The 22,766-nt window shown below is 34.2% G+C and overlaps 1 protein-coding gene across 2 annotated transcripts in view; it reads right to left on the reverse strand.

Moving 5' to 3' along the window:
* FSTL5 (follistatin like 5) overlaps positions 1–22,766 on the reverse strand; it is a 763,963-nt gene that overhangs the window by 194,777 nt on the left and 546,420 nt on the right. For both annotated transcript variants that reach the window (XM_059174403.1, XM_059174392.1), the window contains exon 8: positions 7,213–7,333. In XM_059174403.1, the coding sequence (XP_059030386.1) occupies positions 7,213–7,333 (121 nt within the window). The remainder of the gene's footprint in view (positions 1–7,212; positions 7,334–22,766) is intronic.

Consider the following 22,766-nt stretch of genomic DNA (forward strand, 5'->3'; position numbering starts at 1 on the left):
AGCAAACATATGGTGCCTATCAGTAGCTTGCAGGGTGAGCTACCAAAGGACAACATTTATTATTAAGGTAAGGACATTCTTAAATGTGACTGTCCCCAAAAGCAGCTTTGAGAAAAGAACTTAGGTTCATGTTATGATTTGGGATGTGATTCCAGAAAGCATAAGCTAGAGACCAGAAAGGTAAGATGGATGCAAGAAAAATAGAAAAGAAAAGAAAAGAAAAAAATAAAAAGTAAAAGAAAAGATAAAGAAAAGAAGAAAAAAAAAGGGGAAGGAAGGAGAGGGGAGGGAAGAAAGGAGGGGAAGGAAAGGAAGGAAGGAAGAAGAGAGAGAGAGAGAAAGAAAGAAAGAGAGAAAGAAATAGGAAAAGAAAGAGAGAGAAAGAAAGGAGGAAGGAAGAATCATATGGAATGTATCTTAGAATCTTCTGAGTGAGTGCGAAACAGCGATTCTTACTTTTTCTCACTTGTGTCCCTCACTGGTTAAGGACTGTCTGTGTAAGACATTAAATCCCTGGCCCATTTAGACTGCCTCAAGTTCAGCTGATAAAGCTTCCTGTGTCAAATAAAATTCTTAGAAGAGTGGTTTGGGACACATTCCTGAAGCATCAAGCCATCAGGGGATGTCCACCACAGTTGAGAAGGCGTAGGTAGGCTTTTGAGCAAGACATCAACATCAACACGTCTGCAATCAGACCTCCTGAGAGGGATGACTGATTTGATACATGGCTGATCCTACCCCTTAAGAGACAGCTACTTCCCAAGATCACTGTGAGCTTAGTTTCAAGTCAAAATTAAGAGAAAAAAGTTGGAGGGTATGAGGAAGGAACACATAATCCCACTTCTCAGGTCTTTCAGGATTAACATTTCTAGAGCAGTGATTCTGAAACATGGTCAGAATCATGAGGAGAGTTTGTTAAAACATGGATCACTCTCCTTCAGGCACAGAGTTTCTTATTCGGTAGTTGTGGGTGCAAGTCTGAGAATTAGCCTTGAAAATGAGTTGCTGATGCTGTTTGCTGAAGAGCTACAGAGAATCTCTGAGTCAGAGTAACCTTCAAGGATTTTCTTTCTCATCTTTCCTCTGCTATCCAGGGAGGAAGAGTGAGAAGGGGGAGGTAGGCCTCTCACCACCTGCTTTCTGGATTTTACTGCTTACAACAAGGTTTTATTCCCATTTGCATTTTGGCTATACAGAAACCTTGGCAGGGAAGGCTGCCTGTGACTGGAGAAGGAAGTTCAAGTCTATGATGCAAGACAAAGCAGGCCATTGTTGCCCAGACTTAAGCCACTTTCTCAAACAACTTTGTCAGTAATGGAGGTGATGTTTCCATAAGTATACTTCTGGCTCTAGTGTCTTCTTTTAGATGTTTTCAAACTTCGAAGGAGAAAAATGGGATGTTCTATATAGACATCCTATAAAACCAGCAATTTTGTGCACATATTTCTGCCATGAGCAGGAAAAAAAAAATCCACTTAATATTATGTGTAAGGTCTTAAACAATATGAACGAGAGGGAAATTACAGCATACATTATAGGTCTATTGTGAATATGGACAAGCTTTCTGCCCAGAGGGTAGTGTAAACACTGAATGACTTTTAAAATTTCAAACATTCTGTTTCATAAGCTGAAGATCTGAAGACGATTTGCTTTATGTAAAAAGAAAAGAAAAAGCATGAAATGAATTCCGCTGGCAGAGTCAAGCTCCTTTGATTTATACATAATGTTTCTTCTGACAAGGACACAGAAGCACTCTCGTATTTCAATAATCTAATTTTGCATTGTTTGAAAAGAAACAGGACTATTGATAGACTTATTTGGCTTGCACCCTGGGATATTTAAATAGACTTTGCACTTCAAAAACACTTTCACAAATTCCAATAACTTGTGGTATTTTCAGAGCTTTTTATGGTAATCGATGATATATTTTATTTTTATTACTAATTGAAAAATTGCCCAGATAAATATGTTAAGTTTTCTGTGAAAACTTAATTTTCTAAAGGCTTTTTTAACCCTTTCTGAAAAGTGGATGAAGTATAAAAAATGAGTCAAATCAGTTTAGAGATTTATTTGGTTTATAAATGTGTCATTTGGCTAATCTGATTTGCATTTTCTTGCATTTTTCATTGTATTTTTCCAGTGTCACAGCTTATTCCTAACTATTCTTCTGTTATTGGCATATAATAATATTCTGAGTGATCTCAAGTTTATTCTACTTATTTCTACATAAAATATACATTTAAAGTTATTATTGCAAATATAAAACATCACAAAACCAAAGGAAAGGAAAACACACACACAAAAAAGAAATCACTTGTTCAGCAAATCATTTGTTCAGCTGCTGTTTTACAGCTAATCCTACCATTTCTAAGCAATATTATAAAGTGTCATTGTTCTACTACTGTTTTACAAAAAGTTTTGGTACACCAGACATTTTTGTGACAAAAGATGGCCACTGACATATCCAATATTTATTTTTTCTTTTAAGTAATTGAACCCTTAATTGTTGTGGATGGCAAAACAATAAGGCCAAAGAAATATACTTAAATCTCTGCATTTAGAGAGGGTCATTGGAAGTTACTGTTGTTACTTCCATTAAAGTTATTTCAAAAGTGCTCTCTCACGTGACAGGTGTTATTTTTCCTCCCTCTTTCTTCCTTTTTCCTTGTTGAAATATGAACATGATAATTGGAATTTCCACTGCCATTTGGAAAACATGGGAAGACATGGAGAATAGAAACCACGTTCTCACCATGGTAGGGGAAGCAAGGGATAATGATGACATGATGGAGTTGCCTTTTGAAGTGCCTTATCTGGGTTTCTTTTACATGTAAGAAAACACAGCACAGTATCTTCTTTAAGCCCCCTTATTTGGGGTCTCTGTTATCATGCCCAAAGGTCATCTCTTACTGATACACATACAATACATTTTCTACTTGCTTTCTGGTTTCTTCAAATACGTTTAAATATTAAATGTGATCCTTGAAATGCACTTATTATTTTCCCTTCTTGATAAAGATGCCGTAGAAGAGAGTTTTGATCTACTGTGGTGAACTAATGATTAATTAATGTTATTCTTCCCTTCATTTCTCCTTTTCAGCTAAGAATAGAACTGGCAAGTTAGATTTAGAACAGCTGGCTCCCTGAACACCTATCAAACCTTAGTGGTTCATGTATTCTTTTGTAGAAACTTGACCTAATTAAACGTGTTTCTGATAAAGAGAAATTACCAGATGCCTTAAGAAAGTGCTTTGTGTGAAGGAACTGCATTTTGCTGGTTCGAGCACCCCGTTTTAGAAGTACTTGATCAACTTGGAAACACCAGTCGCTATTTTAGTTCATTTCACATTTCTTATGGTCTCACTGTCTTCCTTACCTACCCCTTTCCTTACCTTACCACTTCTTCTGTGGTCCATCATTATAATAATTCCCTTGTAAACTTGTTTATTTTCCTCATTCCTGTCTTTCTTCCACTTACTCACTTGACAAAATAAAATGCTGGTTTAACCCAAATCTCTTCTTTCTATGATTGCAAATGCACAGCCAACCACAACTGAAGGAAAACATACTAATATTTATCACCTCAAGGACACCCAATGATCTGCCTGACATACCAACTATCAGCTGTTATTTCTATCACCCTCCTGATCTGCAAGATAATTATTTTATCTCGCTTCCTCTGCTCAAATCAACTCTTACAAACTCCTCACTTTTAATAGTTGGTATTCCTGGCTGCACTGAAGAAATCCAAGCAATGCAAAGAGGATTATTTCCTCATGTTTCCACCCTGAGCATCTGTTCCCAGTCTGTCTTGCTCCCTGTTTCAACAGATTAACTATTCATCTTCCAAAGACCAATCCTTCAATGTGTGTACTAATTACATCAACTTTTTACAAACTTGACTACTGCAATTCTCCCTTTTTTCCCTCTTAAATGATCTGCATTTCCTCTTTACCAGATTATTCACATCAGCGTAAAAGAGTATCATATCCGCAATTTTTTTAAAATCCCCCCACTTTAACTCCACGGCACTCTCTGTCTACTGCAGTTCTCTCTCTGTTCAGTCTCAACCGATGTTCAGCAGTAATGTCATCATTTTCCTCTTTGCAAACCCCGCGCTTTCATAAAAACATTTATACAAAGAACTTTGGAGCAGATTAAATGTAGTAGGAGGTAATTGAAAGAGAAGGGTTTTTCTCCCAGGTTCAGGGATCTGTTTCTAGAGAGAGAAAACATTAAATCTCAGCAGCAGTCAATGCTTATACTGAAATCCTCTAAATTAATTCATAATGCTGAGACCGATGGTCATAGCTCTGTGGCTGAGACCTCATGGTTCCCACATTCTCACATCCATCTTCAGAAAAACCTTGTGGTCAGAAAGAAAGCAGTTCATTCACAAGGTGGCAGTAAAATAGGGAAGGTGCGTTTCTCCAATGCTGTTCAGGGCACATCTTGCAACATGAAAGCCTGCAGTTTGGCTCAAAACCTTCTTACTGGGCTTCCCAGCTGAAGCCTAAAAATGAGTTAAGGTATGCAAGAAGCCTGCTTCAGACATGAATGGGGAACAGAAATGCCTAAAGAACAGTTACTTGAAATGGTTCTCATGTTTTACCAAGCATCACAATTACCTAGGAAGCTTGCCAAAGTGCTGTATTCAAATCAAGTTCCAGAAAGTGTTAGTGGAATCCAGAGTTCTAAGCTTTTGATAATTTTTCATGTGATTCTGATGTTGCTAGAACATGAACCATGCACTACTCTACAGACTACTAAGAACTCAACCAGCTGGTCCTTAGACTAAGAGAACTAGAACTGGGAGTGAATATAAAAGACAGAACTAATTGTTAACCAAACAAAACTGGAGAATCTCTCACAAAACAAACAAATAAGTAGCTCAGAGCATTAGTTTTGTCAAAGAGGCCATTAGTCTGTAAACAGTTACAACAAAGAGGGAAGTAAGAACCAGATTTGCAAAAACAACCATTTCCCCAGGATGCCACATCTAGATAGAGAACATCCCCCAGACAAGGTTGTTCTGTCCTACCAAGATTGTGCATCCTCAGGTACAATTGCTGTATCCAAAGTCCAACTGCAAACATCTGAGACCACTGGGAGTAGCATGCATCACCTCCTTTGTACCTTGTATGCTGTCTTCACTGGTGTCCTTGAAAGTTCGCTTCCAAGCCTTAACCTATCAGTAAGTTACAACTGGGTTTGCATTAGAAACCAAGGCCTAGATCTGCTTCTATTGAGTGCCCGTAACAGTCAAGTCAAACTGTCAGCTCTCCAGTCTTCTCAAACTTTTTTCCAATACATTTTAATTGATTTCTCAGGACACACTTTCCATGACAAGGTACTCATTCTAAGTCTTCTTTACTCCACTTGTTAACCTCAGCTCCAAGGCTCAATCCTCAATATGAATATTTATACTCATTCCTAAGGTGACCTCATCAAGATCAAACCTATGGCTTTAAATACAGTTTATACACATTGATATTATCTAAATATACAACTTTAGGCTGTCACTCTCCTTTGATTTCCATACTTACACACTAAATTGCAAACTTGATTTCTATCTAGAAATTATATTGAAGTTAATTTGTCCAAATACATATATATATATATATATTAATCTCAGTCTCCAAATGTGCTTCTATATTCAGTTAATGTTACAAAGATATATCTAAGTGTTTCAAATTTAATAGGTTTATTTATTTATTTATTTATTTAAGATTTTGTTTATTTTATTTGACAGACAGAGATCACAAGTAGGCAGAGAGGCAGGCAGAGAGAGAGAGAGAGGAGGAAGCAGGCTCCCCGCTGAGCAGAGAGCCCGATGCGGGACTCGATCCCAGGACCCTGAGATCATGACCTGAGCTGAAGGCAGCGGCTTAACCCACTGAGCCACCCAGGCACCCCAGTTTATTTTTTTTTTTAATTCTGTCTTATATTTGCATGCCATTCCTCAGTTATATCATCAGATCTACTTTCAGTAAATATACTAAATTTAACCACTTTTTACTCTTCATCATTAACATTACATTTTTAGCCACTGTTATCTCTTCCTTAGACTATTAAAATATTTGAACAGATCTCAATGCTTCCAGTCATTTTAAAACAAATCAGAATATGCCATTTAGTACACTAAGTATTTGATAGCTTCCCACATTATACTTAGGGTGGTAATACAAATCTTTAATTAGGTCCCCAGGGATCTATGTGATCTAACCCCAGGCTACCTCACCAAGCTCATATCTGTCAGTCCCTTTTTAATTCATCCAAACCACATAAGCCATCTTGCTGCTCCTACAACAAGCCAAGTAAGTTTCTGTTTCCTTTAGTAAATCATAAAGTTATACACACACACACACACACACAATATGGAAGTGAATCAGTATGAATTAATGTATCATACATATAATCCTATGTGATCAATTGAACTAATTAGTTAAAATTTGAATTAAGTCAGGAAAAGAAAAAACCCCTCTGATTATAAGAATGGTATCAGGGGCACCTTATTCAGTTAAGCAACTGCTTTTAACTTATGTTATGATCTTCAGGTCCTGGGATTAAGTCTGAGTCCAGCTTCCTGTTCACCAGGAATCAGCTTCTCCTTCTCTCTCCCTCGGCACCTTCCCCAACCACATGCTCTCTTTCTCTCTCAAATGAAGAAATTAAATTAAATTAATAAAATAAAATAAATTAAAAATCTTAAGGAAAATAGAATATCAGCCTACGTGGCCAATGTTCACAGCCATTAAATTAACAATTAAGAGTATAACATTTGTTGTACATAAATAGCAGTCTTTTAATATCATTACGATCAGCCAGATAATCTGATTAAAATTTCAAGATGCTTATTTTTTTAATTTCTAAAATTAATATGTTGCCTAATTGTTGATATTTAAATTTCAGAAAGTAATTTAAGTTTTTTATGTTTTAATTTTAAATTAGAATGAGTTACTCTGTACTATTTTACAATAAGAATAGTGGTAAAATTTATAGCATTTATCCCCAACCACCTGTTTTTTTTTTTTAATTGAAAAAGATTTTACATTAACAATAAGTTTCAAAACAAACAACAACAACAACAACAACAAAAACTGAGACTTTACCAAACTAAAGAAATTGAAAACTTGCCTTCCTAATCAACTGCGATATTCTTTGAATACATAGTGAAGCATAAAGCAACAATATCAACACCACATTTCTTACCATTTACTTGGAAGATGTGAGTTTGAAAGACTTGTTCATAGCCAACTGCATAGCAGGTGTAATTGCCCATGTGAGTTGTGGTAACTTTAGTAACATACAAGGACCCATCATCTCCAAAGTCCTATAGAAATAAAATAAAATAAAATAAATTGAAATCAAATGAGATCTTTGTATTTAAAATGTATTTTAACAATTCACCTTTTTTTTTTTTTTAGTGTATTCAGGAGCAAAGTAAATAGATTAAAGTACTGTTTTGTAAATTATCAAAATAATCATTGTTAGTCTTATAGAATTAGAAGACCTATAATTACCATATTCTTAAGACATGTTTTGTTTTAAAAAAGTATAACGTTACTCATACATGCAGCTTTTTTAGTATTTATTTGAATTATGAATTTATATATAAGGTAACTCAATTTCCACATTTTTTTCTAATTTAGTTACAGCAGTCTCCCCTTATCCATGGTTCTGTTTTCCCCAGTTTCAGTTACCCATAGTCAACTGCAATTTGGAAGTAGATGATTAATCTTCTGATGTATCATCAGGAGGTCAATAGTAGCTTCATGCTAAATCACAAAGTCTACATCATTTACCTTGCTTCATCTCATCATGGAGGTAATTTATCATCTCACAACATTATAAGAAGTAGCATGACATACAATACCGTAAGAGATCTTGAAAGAGAACACATTCACATAGCTTTTATTACAGTATATTGTTGTAATTTTTCTATTTTATTATTATTATTGTTAAGCCCTTACTATGCTTAATTTATAAATTGAATTCTATCATAGGTATGTGTGTATAGTAAAAACATAGAATATATATAGGATTTGATACCATACATAGTTTCAGGCATCCCTTGGGGTCTTGGAACATAACTCCTGAGGACAAAAGGGGATGGCTATACCTTTTTAATTAATAAAGTTTTAAAATGACTTTTTTCTTGTTTGTAGCTAAAATAAATAGCTCCTAATTATATTCTTTACTTTTGTAATTTTTTAATTTTATATCCTTTTATTATATATTTACCCAGAAAAAATGAAAACATTTATAGTCAAATTGATAGAATGTGATTTTTGATAAACCTCAGGGACAATCAATATTTTAGAACAAAATAGCCAAACCTATGGAGACAAATGTATGACCATTTTGGAAAAAAGGAGAAAAATCTGATTCGATCAAAATTAAACCAAGAAGCACCTCTAGAACATCAAACACTAGAAAATCTTTTCTTCCATAAAGTCAATGAATACACAACAGCACTTGTCAAAACCAACTTTTCAGAACAGTGGAAATAGATAAGAAGAGCTTGCACCAATCTATAGAGCATTTACTCCAAAAAATTGCTGAATCTCAGTAAGAACAAAGAGATTTGTAGCATCCCTCTTTCCACAGCTGTATGGATGCCTTTAACCATCAGCTTTGTAATTTTGCCTGCTATGAAAACCATCATTGTAGCACACACTGGAGTGGGGGAAAAGGGCTTGGAGCTCCTCCAAGTTCCCATCCCTGGAGAACTGTCACCATTTGACCTATCTAGCAGGCCCCTAAACAGTTCCATTTTTGTGACTTCCTTTTTATTTGAGCAAGACTTTAAGCTCAGTCTGTATAAACATAGTCTGTATAAACATAGTCCTATCCCTAAGGCCTTTATTGAAAAGAAACAACAGTAATTGTTTAACATTACAGATTATTATGTTGAAGATACTGATTGGAGATAACAATAGGTGCACTAAACCAAACCAAATCAAACCAACCAACCAACAAAAATTTTAAAGAAAAGTGGAAATGAGGGCGCCTGGGTGGCTCAGTGGGTTAAGCCGCTGCCTTTGGCTCAGGTCATGATCTCAGTGTCCTGGGATCGAGTCCCGCATTGGGCTCTCTGCTCAGCAGGGAGCCTGCTTCCCTTCCTCTCTCTCTGCCTGCCTCTCCGTCTACTTGTGATTTCTCTCTGTCAAATAAATAAATAAAATCTTAAAAAAAAAAAAAAAGTGGAAATGAGATAGCAATAGGGGCATATGAAAAGATTTGTGTATTTCTGGGAATCTAGAAAGCCATAAAAAATGTGCAAGACTGTGTGCATGCCCAAAAGAGGGGTGTGTGTGTGTATGTGTGTGTGTGTATAACATATACGAATTAGGAAGAGAATCCCTAATCTCTTGTCTCTGATTGGCTTTGAGGTCCTACGCAGACAGAAAGTGAAGGCTAAGGCAGACTTGTAATTGCCTATGGGAGTATTGAGTGCATAACACAAACAGAAAGAGAGCACCTTGGCCAAGTCTGGAAGATTAATTGATTCAACACATTTAATTAAATATAATTTAATGATTAGCTCATCACTAAACTGAGTGAAGATTTCAGTAACTAAATATAAGAAACTGAGTAAAAATAAACTCTCCTTCATCAAAATTAAAAATCTGTGCTTCCAAGGGATATTATCAAGAAAGTAAAAAGATCTCCAACAAAATGGGAGAAAACATTTACAAATCATTTACCTTATAAGGACTTGCATCTAGGAAAAAGAAAAAAATATATATATAGCTGAATAATAAAAGGACAAGCAATTCTGTTAAAACAATAAACAAAGAATTTAAGTAAATATTTATCAAAAATGAATTACAAATGGGCAATAGGCACATATAGGGAAAGTCAACATCATTAGTCATTAGGGAAAGGCAAATAAAAACCATTATGAAATACCACTTCACACTTACTAAGATGGCTAAAATAAAAAGACAGTAACAATTGTGGAAGAGGATGTGGGAAAGTTGAAACCTTCAAACATTGCTGATGAGAATATTAAATGGGATATCTACTTGGAATAACAGTTTTGGCAGTTCCTCAAAAACTTAAAAACTTGAACAGAATTAAAAGTTAAACTTCCTTAAATAGAGTCTCATATGTCTAAAGTAATTTGGTTCCTAGGCATATACCCAAAGGAACAACAACAAAAATCTTGTACATGAACGTTCATAGTAGCATAACTCATATTAACCAAGTAGTGAAAAAACTCAAATACCTATCAATTGATTAATGGATAAACACAAAGTGATATATCTATATAAAATAGAATATTGTTTGTCAATAAACAAGAAAAAAGTCCTGATATATACTACAGAATGAATGAATGTTTAAAACATTATGCTAAATCAAAGAAACCAAACTCAAAAAGGCACAAATTATATGAGTCTATTCATATGGAATGTCTGGGATGGCTAAATCCATAGAAATAGAAAATAGATTAATGGTTACCAGGAGCTGAGGGGATGGAGTGATAGGAAATGAATGCTAGTAAATATGGAGTCCTTTTAGGAGCGATGAAAATATTCTAAACTTTGATAGCCACTATGGCTGCACAATTTTCAGAAAATACTAAGACCCATTTGAACTAGACATTTGTAAAGGGGTTAATTTATGAAGATGATATTTCAATAAAGTTGTTACTGAAAATAAGTTATATATAGAATATTTAGATATTATATATATTTATATATAAAACATATAATGGATATGTGTTAAAATAAAACTGAATATCAATTTGGCCAAAAGAATCTTAATTTAGTATAAAAATTTAGAAATCAAGAAAGAAAGAATGACTAAAATATGCGTATGTAAAGAATAAACACTTTGGCATTACAAAACGTCCTAAGCCTTAAAGGAAAGAAAATGAACTCCAGGCTATATATATGCAAAATATTTTAAAATGTATTTTAATCCTCATTTATATAGTGATTATATGTCAGATACTGCTCTAATTAATTCAAGAATATTGACATATTTGATCCCTATAACAAACCTATGAATCTACTGAAAAGAATCTATGAAATTCCTGTCACGTTATAGCAGCAGATACTAAGATGTTAAGTAATCTCCTTAGTTTCTCTTGGCCCCTAATTAGTAGAACTAGGATTTGAAACAAGGTAGGCTTACTCCGGAGGCTGTGCTTTAAACCCCTACATTATGATCCCTTCCTTGTCAATCACAGACTCAAGTAGGGATAAGGACAGGAAAAGAGAAACAAAGAAGAAAGTCAAGATAAAAAGCCCCAAACAAAGAAGGTCAATTATGCTGTTAAGTCTGAAGAAAAAAAGGCTAGAAATATAATGAAAGCACCTATGGAAAAGAAAGAAGGAAAGCTGAAAGATCTGAGACGTAAGTCAAAAGACAATAACACTTAAAATAAGTCAACGGCCATGGGCCACCTGGGTAGCTCAGTTGGTTAAGTATCTGCCTTTGGCTTGGGTCATGGTCAGAGGGTCCTGGGATTGAGTCCCACATTGGGCTCCCCGCTTACTGGGGAGTCTGCTTCTCCTTCTTCTCCCTCAACTCATGTTTTTATTTTTTTTTTCTCTCTCTCTCAAATAAATTTTAAAAATCTTTAAAAAATAAATAAAATAAAATAAACCAACAGCTATGTCTCTTTCCTTTCTCAACAGCAGAAAATGAGGATGACTATAAGGGTGCTGTTGAACTCACTCTTCTCAAGATGTAATTGGCATATTTTCAACATCTTCTACCACAAATACTAGTAAAAAGGTTTTTATGTATGTGGTTACTGTTAAGATTTAGTTTTTAAGAATTATTTGATGGGGCACCTTGGTGGCTCCATCAGTTAAGAGGCCAACTCTTGATTTAGACTCAGATCAAGATCTCAGGGTCTTTAGATCAAGCCCCACATGATCAGCAGGGAGGCTGTTTGAGATTCTCTCTTTCCCTCTCCCTCTGCCCCAACTCTTGCTCATGTGCTCTCTCTCTAAAATAAATAAATAATCCTAAAAAAAAAAAAAAAAGAAAGAATTACTTGTTTATTATTTCTTCCAACTTTTAACTTTGGAGTTTGCTATCATTCATTCCCTAATTTTTTAATGCATTCTTTATCTTTTGTGTAGAATAATTTGGTTTGAAAATTGTTTCTTTCCTTATATCAACTTCATGATTAGAAAGGCCTTTTTATTCTGATTTAATATACATATTTTCCAACATTTCTTTCTTATTTCCTTATGTTTATAAAATTGCATTTTAATCTCTCAACATTTCCTTTTTATCTTTTAAAGAACTGAGCATTCATCTTTACATTTTTTTCTAAACTATAACTAATTGTATCAGCAGCATTTGTTCAAGAAACCCCCTTCCTCATTTGTAACTGTGATGAGCAATGAATCATTGAACACCACATCAAAAACTAATGATATGCTGTATGTTGGCTAACTGAACATAATAATTAATAAATAATTAAATAAATAAATATCCGTGTATCTTTAAAATATCAGAGTACCTAGTGACTTACCAGTATTCACATGGCAGTGCTCAAAAAATATACGTTGCATGCTTCTTACTTTAGCTATATTCACACCGTGTTCATATTTTTTTAAAAATAACTTTCCTCTAACTAATACTCATATAGATTGATTGCAATCAAGAAAATTACTATGAAGATATTGAACCTGGGCCTGAAAATAAGGTAAATGCATTCTGAGTCAAGACAGGAAGAGACGGAAGGAGACAGAAAAAGGAATAAAGGGAGAGAGAAGAATGAGAATAAAGAGGAGAGGGGCAGGAAGGAAGAGAAAGCTGGAGGGTGAAGAAAAGGACTGGCAGGAAAGAAGGAAGAAACATAATGTATGCTCTGACCATCAAGTCATTTAGCTGAAGAATAATATTTCTTTAATAACTGTCAGGTAAAATTCTTCGACAACACATGAGATTAATCATACCACATTTCAAAGCTGTCGGGGAGAGCTTTCGCAAAGCTACAGGGAAAGCCTCATGACCTGCACAATAGGAGAGGATTTAGAACTTGAACCTCAACAGGGGAGTCACTCTGTGACACACATGTGTAATAAAACTCTCTGCGTCACGGTGGGCAGCCACTAAAAGCACTGCTCACTCTTAGGGCAGCGCACTTTGGTTAGAGAATGGAAATGCCAAATATAAACCTGAAGCTGTGATTCTAGTTAACACTGAAGCAGACAGTTGATATGCAGCAGGATAAAATGTGGAAAAGTCAAACTTCTATAGAAATCAAATAATACTGATCAGACTTACAAAATATTTTGCAGAAGATTATGACCCAAAAGTAACAACTGATAACCTAAGATATGATAGTAAAATATCTAGTATGCATAAAGTAAACAAGCAGGCAGGGGGGCAAGCACATATGAGAAAGATTCATCACAAGCAGAGCAAATCTTGGAGACCAAATCAGAACAGAAATGAATCCCTTCACTGGACAAAAATAACTGGAATTGTAAAAACTCAAAGCATATTTGTCATTTGTGATTATTTTTATATTCATGTATGCTAAACTGTAATTAGATCTCATGAAGTATATTTTCAAAAAAATACTTTTTAAAATCTCCATAAAATCTGAAATAAACTTTTCCATGTGCTGTTCTACATAGGTACCTAGAAAGCATGACTCTTCCTTGTCCGCTACAATCAAGAGTCGGTTGCCTAATGGTATGAAAATTACCAGAGAATATAACTTTGAGAATGTTTATTTAAAGCATCTTATTGCTATGTGTTATTCTGCAACATGAAATTGCTTTAACTTAGAATATTTTCTAAATTAGCATATGTGTGACCCCCTCTAGTTTATATATACATTTGCTTATGTTTTTTTTTTTCCCTTTTCTTCTAAATGGAAGCAAAATCTTCTAGTCTCAATTTCTTTCAATATACAACTTATAATCACCTTTTCAGACAGCGTTTCTGTATAAACAAGACTTTAATATTCTCTCATCACTTCGAGTAAGGCATGGATCTTTCACTACACTAACATCAAGCCCAATAAATATTTACCCTTAAATATGTCAAGTGCTATGCTAAATAATATATAAATTACCAAATTTCATCCTTTATATACTCTTTTTCAAAACCACTACTGTTAGTCCCATTTTATATGTAAGAAAACTGAAACACCCTGATTTTAAGTTTGGGGTTACCAACTCCTATGGTCTGAATATTTGTGTTCCATTCTCAGGTCTTACATTGGAATCCTAATATGCCTAGTATGGTATAAGGAGATTGGGCCTTTGGGAGGTGAGTAAATCATGACAGTGGAACCTTTGTGAATGGGATAAGTGTTCTTTTAAAAGTGACCTAACATAGATCCCTGACCCTTTCCACCATTTTGAGACACAGGGAGCAGCCACTGGCTAAGAACCAGGAAGAGGGCTCTCACCAGTACACTAATATGGTAGTGCTTTGATCTTTGATTTCTCAGTCCCAGAACTGTGAGAAATAAATTTCTGTTTTTTATGCTACCCAGTCTGTACAATTAGGCTGGGCTAAGTAACCACCAAAGTGAGGGGTCTAGTGCAGAATGGAACTACTGCAGAATTGAACTACTCTTAACACATCCTCCTCTTTCCAAATTCTCCATTATTTTAGCCAATTCTCAAAATTCCTTAGAGTTCTTTTTAATATAAATTTTGAGAATATATATATATAAATTATATACACTGTATATTTTATATGTGTGTGTGTATATATATATATATATATATATATATATATATCTCCTGCTCTTTACCTCATCCTGATTCAGCACTTCTGATCTTTAAATCTCTCATTTTCTCACCATTTTTCTAATCTTAAATCAAATGTGCAATTTTTATACACAGTCATGGTTGAGAATTATGGCATTAAAATACAGTCTTAGAATTCAGGGACAAAATCTTGCACTTACTCTGGACCCCCATTATACCTTTATAATTTTGCTGCCAATAGACATTCTATAAATATTTCTTCAGTTATTAAATCAAAATTTAAAAGTTGCCTCAAGGCACTGATGTCTGGAAAGTCAAAATCATTTATTTTGTTGAATTTATTATTTATATCCTTTCAAAGCAAAAAGGAAGAGAGTTGTGGTTTAAAAGAAAATCTGTAGCACATTTCTAAAATTTCAAAAAATTTTATGGCTACTATGTTGTCTATAATCAATTATGTAAGAGTAAAAATTAAAAGATTTAACAACCTATAAATGACAAGCATTGATCACCCTGAATATGCAGGACAGCACACATCAGGGATAATTATACCAGAGCATAACAACTGAAATTCAGACCAGTATTTAACCACAAGCATTGGTTCCAATCTGAAAGAAAATCCCATCCATTAAAAAATGGTAACTTTGAAATTTAAAACTTACTTTCCTATTTCATATAATGTTCTCCATAGTTCTAAATTGCATGGTACCAGTGTTACTATACTTTAAATGAGATTTTCTATGTAATATTCATTGCTTTGATATATACTAACATTATAGTAATTTGTAATGCTGATTATGCTAGTGTGTTTTTACTTTGTAATGTCGTGTAAGCTATTTTCCTAGTTTTTATGTATATAAAATGTATTTTCATAAAATAGCAATAAAAGTAATTAAAAAAACATCTACATATTGAAATTGATGAAGTACTATTGTCTCATGATTTGTGTGATTTTTCTAAGAACTACGGCAGTTTCTCACTAGTCTATTGGATATTTATCAATAATAAATACAAAAGTGAAATATGAAATCAGATAATATAAATTTAATTTGTTAAATGCATTATTTTTCAAATCTTTTTTTTCCCTAAAGTCAGTCATTTCATGTGTTAATTTAAAAAGATACACGAGAAAATAAGTAACCTAGTGTGGACTGAAATTATTATTTCAAGTTGATAAGCAAAAAGTCAAGCAACTACATTCTTGGGTGAGAAAACCAAAACCAAAATTATGAAAGCCATGTATAACAGTATTATTTTGATGTATGTGTGAATAATTATATTAGTCATACTTTATTTCACTGAAGAAAATAACACTTACTAATTTGAAAAGATATAAGCACCCCTGTGTTTATTGTAGCATATTTATGATTGCCAAGATATGAAAGTAACCTAAATGTCTATTAACAGAGAAAAGAATAAAGAAGTTGTGGTATGTATATACAATGGAATATTCCTCACATATAAAAAAAGAATGAAATCTTGTCATTTGTGATACCATGGATGAACCTAGAGGGCATTATGCTAAGTGAAATGAGTCAGAGAGGTATAGACAATATGACTCTATTTATTTGTGGAATCTAAAAAAACAAATGAACAAATAAGGAAAAACAGAAACAGACTCTGATACTGATTGCAAACTGATGGTTGCCCGAAGGGAGGGAGATGGGAGACAGGTGAATGAAGTGAAGGGCATTAAGTGGCACAAACTTCAGTTATAAAATAAATAAAACAAGAGGACATAATTCACAACATAAGCTAAATGTCAGTAATATTATAACAACTTCATATGGTGATAGCTGGTAGCTAGCCCTGTTGTAGTCATGATTTGGTAATGTATATAAATATTGAATCACTATGTTGTACATCCAGTGCATATTAATCATTCTTCAATAAAAAAGGAGACCTACAAAAATTGTCCATTGATATAATTAATAAGATATAATATAGATAATAATAAGATATAATAAGTAATAAGATAAATTTAAAAGACCTATCATTCTCATAGAACTACTATTCAAAGGATTTAACATAATATGGAGTCAGATTTTCCATGAAGCTAATAAAGATTAAGTTTCAGAGCCCCTCATTTGTTCAAGCCCTTTCTAAGGATCTGAAAACAACCCTACAATGTGTTTATACTATGTGTTTCTATAAAATTTACAACTATATTAGATTGTCTTTGATTTCTTATTGTAGTAAATATCCAAGTTTGTATTTAATTTCTATTTATAATTTGTATTCAAACTGAAATGCAGCACCTTCAAAATGTAGGTGCTTTAAAACTTCAGGGTCATGTAACATTAAACCACCCCTGATTCTTTTATATTTTGGCAATACTATGTTTTACACACAAAGAAACAGAAGTCAAAAAGATGAAGTGACTTATCTATGAAGACTATTTTGTTAATGATACAGTATTCAAAACTAGGCTATTTGGCTCTAGAGTCCAAGTTCTATAAGTCCATGCTTTAAAGGGGTGCCTAGGTGGTTCAGTCAGTTAAGCCACTGACTTGATTTCAGCTTAGGTCATGATCTCAGGATCCTGAGATGGAGCCCTGAATTGAGCCCTGCTTCAGGCTCCAGTGCAGAGTCTGCTTGTCCCTCTCCTTTCTCCTGCTCACACTCTCTCAAATAAAAAAATAAAATCATAAAAAAGGGAAATTTCATGTTTTATGGATACAGACAAAACAATGGCAAATATATATGAAATACAATATGACAATATGACTCAATTTATATAAAATTCAAGCATATAAACAATATTGCATATATACACACACACACACACACACACACACATTTATGCTAAAACAATTTAAAAAAATAGCAAAGAACTACTTAATATATAACTCATGGTAAGCATTATATCTACAGAAAAAGAAAACTATAATCGTGAGGAACCTATTATAGGAAAGAACCTATAATAGGGAGGGTTTCAAACTTGTGAATGCTGTATTTTTTAAATGGTTATTAAGTCTATAATTACTAGTGCATCATTTTGCTTTAAGTTGTATACACTCTTGGGTATGTGTAATATTGAAATATAAGACAACCAATTCAATAAAAAATTCTACTAGACCTTAAATCACATACTTCAAAATATATAGCTTTCCCTAAGTGTATGTAGAAAGTTCCAAGTCTCCTTCTTATTCCTTTTAAATAGACTGGAATTTTACTTCTTAAAATTTTAATGGAAAAAATAAACACTTAGATGCTAAACTATATTCTGGCATGTTCTGAAAGAGAACCAACTTTTATTTGATTTCATCAAAAATATTAATAACATAATACCCAAAAGTACCTGGAATCCTGGTGACTTGGATATAATTAGTGAATTAATAATGTATATTACAAAGATCTGGCTCCATCTTAGAATAAAGAACTGGAAAGAATGTCACATCTATCCAAACAATAAGAAGTGGGGAATCTGTAAAATCGTCCTGTGTTCTTGAACTTATCAGAGTGCTGACTTCAAAGGCAACTGACTAGGGTAAAATCTGATTAAGCTGGAGTGAGCCTCCAGAAAGAGACAAGGCATAAGCATTCACCCACCTCGACCCCAGCACTGGAAGAAAACAAGGCTGCCATACAAATGAGTGTTTAAAAAAAAAAAAAAAGTAATTTTTAATGGATTACTGAAAGTTGAACATACACAATTTTGAGTATAGACCCTTGGGAGCACAAACACTTGGAGCCTCTTCTCTCTGGACCTCACTATTTGTTCATGAAAAAGACTGGGGCAGTAGAGATCAGGGAAAACATCTCTGAAAGTGTAGTTCTAAGTTGTGTAACATAATGTAGTTCTGCTGCTGAGGAAAAAAAAAAAAAATCAACAATTCTTCCCTGGAGTCTTCTCCCCAGTGGGATAAAATTTTAAACTGCTGAAGAAAGGCAGCAAATCCTGTCATTTTCAGTGAGTGAAAACTTACTAGTTGGGAAAGTGAGAAAGGAAAGAAATCCTCCTACTTCCAGAAAATTAAAGATCCCTTCCCACTGGGGACAGGCAGGATCACTGAGAAAACTCCACTTGAAAGACTCAGAGACACATGAACAGCCTAAAGCTAAGGTTGAATGAGGGGGAAAATATATATATATATATATATATATATATGTAAATTCTTTCTTGCTCCTCACCACCTAGGCTAGACCAACAACCAGGAAATAAGCCGTAACACAATAACTGAATACCACTAATGGAGGGACAAGAGCATAGAGAGACAGCTTCTCTGAGTCACCAGCTCACAGGAAAAGTCTAAAACTGATGGTGGACAGAACACAATCAAGATTATCTCAGATAATCAGTCTAGTTCCCACCCTAATCAAAAAGTGCCAGTTGAGGGACTTGAAGCTGGTAGCGCCTTGAAGATGATTGCAACCAAGAAAACTGAAACGTGGGTCAGCTCCTCAATGGAGGCCTAGCAGAGAAAGAGTCATGTCTATTCCCAGGCATAAATACTATTTACCTTGGTCTCTACTACCACACACAGAACTATGTGGATTTCAGCTAAAAATTATGAGGCACACTAAAATTGGAAGGAAAAATGATCTGCTGTTGAGAGGCAAAACAATCAATAGAACTAATCTCAAATATAAATCTATTGTTAGGAAAATCACATAGTGGATAAAATAACTATGATTAATATGTCACAGCTCTAGTGGAAAAAGTCGAAGACATTCGTGAATAGATGGGTAATTTTAGCAGAGAAATAGCAGCAATAAAGTGTCAAAGGACATGCTAGAAATAAATTTAAACACACACATAATAACAAAGATGAAGTGTTTTTGACAGGCTCATCAGTATGCCTAACACATCCAAAGAAAGACTCGGTGAACTTGAATATAGATCAATAGACTTTACTAGTGGAAACACACACAAGAAATTAGTGAAATAAAATGGAGAGAGAAAACAAAGCATCCAAGAGATATAGGCCAATATCAGTCTAAAATATGTGTAATGGGTATGGTGCATAAACAATGATTTTGGAACACTGAAAAAATAAAATTAAATAAAAGAAATGTGTTTAATGGGAATCCTAGATAGGGGAAAAATTAAAAAGGAGGGAGAATGGAAAGAAAAAAATACTTGCAAATGAATAGTCAAGAATTTTCCAAAAATGACAGATTAAAAAAAAAAAAAAAGAAAAGAAAAAGAAAACCTGGAAATATATTGATACTGCTGAAGACCAAAGATAAGGAGAAATGCTAAAGTTGTTGGGGGAGAAAAAAAAATATATATATATATAATATAATCTTTAAGAAATGGAAATCATCTGTGATTTTTGAGACCAAGTATTACCAGAGTAAAAGTATCAACTATCTGGTGAAAAAAAATATATGCATATTGGAGAGGAGTGAATGATCTACCAGAGAGGCTAAGAAAAATCAGAGAAGTGAGGTAACAATATGGATTCTCCAACATAAAATGAAAGAAGTTCTCTTTGCCCGGCCAAGAAAAATTGGACGACTGAGTCATCTATAACATTGCAAATATCAATCAATAAATTGATTGTATGAACATATATAAATAAAAACACATACAGGGGCACCTGGGTGGCTCAGTGGGTTAAAGACTCTGCCTTCGGCTCGGGTCATGATCCCAGAGTCCTGGGATCGAACCCCACATCGGACTGTCTGCTCAGCAGGGAGCCTGCTTCCTCCTCTCTGCCTGCCTCTCTGCCTACTTGTGATCTCTGTCTGTCAAATAAATAAATAAAATCTCTAAAAAATAAATAAATAAATAAATAGAAATAAATAAAAACACATACAATCTTAACAGAAATGATGCTATTTAAATCATAAAACTAATCATCTCTTGGTATTTGTACCTAAGTAATATTCATTTCTAATTATTTTCAATAGAATTCACTTCTTATTTTCAATACAATTTTGATAATGATATTCCCAATATAGTTTGAGGTTGATTTTAATATTCAGTTAAATTATGTTTAATATTCAGTGACAGATATTTTAAATTTCTTGGATTAAATCACCAAATATATTTTTTTAAAGATTTTATTTATTTATTTATTTATTTATTTATTTATTTGACATAGAGAGATCACAAGTAGTCAGAGAGGCAGGCAGAGGGGGAGCGGGAAACAGGCCCCCTGCTGAGCAGAGAGCCCTATGCGGGGCTAGATCCCAGGACCCTAAGAACATGATCTGAGCTCCAGTGGAAAGTGGGTCCAGTTTCTAAGTTTCTTTTTGCACCATCGTATTGCACCATCTAACTATTCTTGTTTTTTTTTTTTTATATAATTTTTTATTAACTATTCTCGTTTTTTATAAGTTTTTTTTTTATTATTTATTTGAAAGACAGGGATCACAAGTAGGCAGAGAGAGAGTGGGAGGCAGGCTCCCCACTGAGCAGAGACACCAATGTGGGGCTCAATCCCAGAACTCTGAGATCATGACCTGTGCCGGCAGAGGCTTAACCCATTGAGCCACCCAGGTGCCCCCAAATCACCAAATAATGTTATACAAAAATCCACTTAGCATTATTTCCATGGATCATCTGTCTTGAATCAAAAGAACTCTGGGAACCAGAAGAAGCAAGCACGTGATTCCAAAACCAGCCAAGAGGCAGAAACCACACAATAATTTGAGCATGGAAATGTTAATTAGTAATTCCTAGTTTTAACAGTGAATTAGAGTAATGGGTGATTATCTGCTATAAAGGGAACTCTAAACAATATGGGAATAACTGGTATAGGAGCAACCATTGTTTGAAGAGATGAGATAGTAAGCCTAAGAAAGAGACTCCTCTCCTGCATTGTTGACACCTGGACCTCTTTGTAGAGGGTGGGAATGTCTATGGCTCATAGGAGAGTAGAAAAATTCACTGAGGCTATAAAGCTTGTACAGGAGAAAATGTTCATAGGAGGTACCCTGCTTGAACCTCCTACTGAAAAGCCACTTAATGGTGTTGCTGGCGCAATCTGTTCATGAGAACTACCATGAGCTGCTATATATCACAACTTTTAGAGCCAAGGGACTAAGCCAGGAGTTTCATGAAGACTAGGCACTGAGAAATTTGCACATAGTGCAGGAGTCTGCCAAGAAATACACACCAGAACTTGGAAGAGAAACCTTCTACTCTAGTGTTCTTCTAGTCTTCTCTACTAACAAAGCATGCCATCTGCCATCGGAGAAATGTTTACACATATAGTAGTGCAGAACTGTCATTTAAGGGTGATTAGAGAGGAGAGAAAATGGATCAATAAATAGTACATCAAATTTTTCAAGAAAAATGCCAAATTAAGCAAACAAATAGTTAGCTGTCTGGTCTACTGCAAACCACGTTTTGCACTGCACACACTTTCTATCCTAATCATTCATCAGTAAAGGAAAGAGAGGAGATAACATACAGAAAAATAAATTCAAATGTATCCCAGAGCTAGCAACATTATTAATTTCAATTTGTGAAACTCATCAAGCTGTAAATTTATGGTTTATGCACTTGTCTGTAACATTTTTTTATATTTTAATAAAAATGCTTAAAATACATTATCCATGTTGCAGTTTAATTTCTGATTATTAGTACCTGTACATAGTACTCCATAGAATCCATGTACTCAGCCCTACTGACGTATATGTGTCTCTTGTGTAAATGTCTACTTAATTGAAATGCTCTGAATTGAGAATAATTTTCTTTCCAGGCCCTAAATAAAGGTTTGTTGAAAAAGAATTGAAGAATGAGTTTATTTTGGAGGTAAAGAGTTGTCAGTCATTCAAAGCAGGTTCTTTTCTATGATTTCTTGGATATTTCCCATTTTTCCTCTAAATGAAAATAACCCATTATATATCACGAAGCTGCTACCAACAGTATTCATTATTTTATGGTAAAAAACCGAATGACCCCATTTCATTCACTAAGTTCTTGCCTTTCAGTGAAATTTACTAGTTGGAGACCCACACAACTCTTCCTCAAAACAGAAAATTGAATTGTCTTTACTCTTCAGTGGAAAATCATTCCATGTCTTAGAAAGTGGGTCATTTTAACATTGTTGTTAACGTAAGATTCCCCTTTTGTGGTAGACTGATTTCATTGATGGTCTCAAT

Source organism: Mustela lutreola, chromosome 1, assembly GCF_030435805.1.
Source record: "Mustela lutreola isolate mMusLut2 chromosome 1, mMusLut2.pri, whole genome shotgun sequence".
Classification (NCBI taxonomy): domain Eukaryota; kingdom Metazoa; phylum Chordata; class Mammalia; order Carnivora; family Mustelidae; genus Mustela; species Mustela lutreola.